The sequence below is a fragment of the Limulus polyphemus genome, unplaced genomic scaffold, assembly GCF_000517525.1.
Source record: "Limulus polyphemus unplaced genomic scaffold, Limulus_polyphemus-2.1.2 Scaffold752, whole genome shotgun sequence".
Lineage (NCBI taxonomy): Eukaryota > Metazoa > Arthropoda > Merostomata > Xiphosura > Limulidae > Limulus > Limulus polyphemus.
This window is the reverse complement of record NW_013666362.1, coordinates 266975-269278: the sequence shown is the minus strand read 5'-3', so window position 1 is coordinate 269278 and position 2304 is coordinate 266975. Positions and strand designations below refer to the sequence as shown.

The 2304-nt window shown below is 34.2% G+C and overlaps 1 protein-coding gene across 1 annotated transcript in view; it reads right to left on the bottom strand.

The window, feature by feature from the left end:
- LOC106460324 (acid-sensing ion channel 4-like) overlaps positions 1 to 655 on the bottom strand; it is an 8303-nt gene extending 7648 nt beyond the window's left edge. Inside the window, exon 1 of the mRNA XM_022387029.1 lies at positions 435 to 655. Coding sequence (XP_022242737.1) covers positions 435 to 655 — 221 coding nt within the window. The remainder of the gene's footprint in view (positions 1 to 434) is intronic.
- Between the last annotated feature and the right edge of the window lie 1649 nt (positions 656 to 2304).

The window sequence follows — 2304 nt, the reverse complement described above, 5'->3', positions numbered from 1 at the left end:
AGATCTTGAAAGTCGAGTTGCTCAGAACTTGAAAAAAGCGTTGATAACTGGACCAATTGTTGGTTGAGATGTTGCAAAGGAAATATCTGCTGAAGCTTTTCGTTAGACACTAATCATAGGAGAAGCGCATGGAAAATGATTTATAGGAAATAGTACAGTTATTTGCAAGTTTTGAACAACTCGACTTTCAAGATCTACATGTCTACATGTGCCGATGTTTCCGTTTATCAACGTTATATTTTAAGATCTGTGCAAGAACTCAGCTAACAGATGTTTCCGCATATAAAAGTTATCTTCAAGTTATTTCCACTTAGATAGCTGATATTCAATTGGAGGGGAGGTCCAGGATCTTATTTTAGTTACAGCTCAAGCTTTACATTATTTTTAATAAGAAGCTATTGTTTATCGGATGATGGCTGCTGGGTTAAACCTACCTGTTATTGTTACACACGGTGATGGCAGGGAAAATCAGGTCATCGTGAGCATTAACCCGCACATCTACAACAGTTTGGTAATGGAGATAGATGATGATAAAACTCCAACTTTGATAAATAAAACCAACCACCGCTGATACTACAAAGATGTACCACAGGGTTTTCTTAACTTTCACAGAAAAACTTGTTTTCTGTGTTTCCTGAATTTCTGCTTTATTCATGTTCATTTTTTTTTTACTTCTTACCAACTTCTGAAGTTCTTGTCAACGTAAGAGTTTTATAAACACTATACAAACTTTAAAAGGGTATTAAATTTACCGTAGTGCCACCTATACAAAGGTTCCGACAAATTAATGTGTTTAACGTACTGAAACAAGCAAGTAGTCCTAATATTGCTATGGTAACATTACACACAAACTTAGAGGTGTGGCCTTGTGACGCATGATTTCCTTCTATTAACCAATCCTTGAATGCAAAAGGACTCAATTATTAGCTTGAATATGAGCTTGTTGCGTGCGTGTGGATTTGTATTTGGAAGGAATTAATATTACAAACGCATTTCATGGTATAACCTCCGAATACAAGTTAACGCATATGAAATTGTTTATTTGAAAAAGGTTAAATTTATTACCATTATTTATAAATACAATCAGTATGAAATAGAAAATAGCGCTTACAGAATTTGAGAATGCGTCAGAGAATTTAGATTTATGAAACTTGGCCAAGCATTCAAGGACTTTTTGTATTGGTCTCTTTAGATAATATTCTTTCTTCCGATAAAAGTCATTAATAGCCGTTGTAATTGTTGTTGAATTGCTTGTTTGTTTGTGTTGTAGATTTTTTTTTTTTTGCGCAAACTACACAAGGGGTATATGCGGATAGCCGTTCTCACTTTTGAACTGAAAGACTAAGGGAATGCTTCTAGTCAACAGCACTTAACGCTAACTTTTAGGTTATCCTTTATTGACTGAATAATGGGATTTAACCGTTATTCTTAAAGTGCATCAACTGTTTTGAAATGTGGGATAAGATTTTGCTGTAAAAGTACATGAATTATTAAAATCTGATTCATAGTGTGGACTCACTCGCCTCTATGCCACTCCTCGTTCATTTGCCGTTTTGATCTAAACTTAATGTCATGTTACAATTTTTTTATATAAAGTAAAACATTGGGTTTATTATTTTAAGATTTTTACGACATTTGGTTCAGTAATACTTAAATGCTGATTTGTGAAAGAAAAGGCAAAACTGGGTCCTGTTTTGCTACACGTATGTTGAAACTTTTATTAAAGAACAGGTGTATATGCTAAAATTATTATGAATTCGTTATGCTTATCTGTAATCATGTTCGTGTTCTACAAAAAATTAACATGTTAAAATATTCTAACAGTAACAGATGAGGACTTAAAATTGTCTAGATGTGATATTTTCCCTGATCGACCTACAGTTGTCTAAATGTGATATTTTCTCTGATCGACCTACAGTTGTCTAAATGTGATATTTTCCCTGATCGACCTACAGTTGTCTAAATGTGATATCTTCCCTGATCGACCTACAGTTGTCTAAATGTGATATTTTCCCTGATCGACCTACAGTTGTCTAAATGTGATATCTTCCCTGATCGACCTACAGTTGTCTAAATATGATATTTTCCCTGATCGACCTACAGTTGTCTAAATGTGATATCTTCCCTGATCGACCTACAGTTGCCAGAAGTAAGTACCATATTACTTTTTAAAGTAACTTTTATCCTTGCTATGAAAGACTTTATCCAACTAATTATGATTTTTTATACAACCTTTTTAGCGAAGTTTGTCTTGACAAATTTTGCACATTCTTCTGCCCCCCCCCCCAGTGGCACAGCGGTATG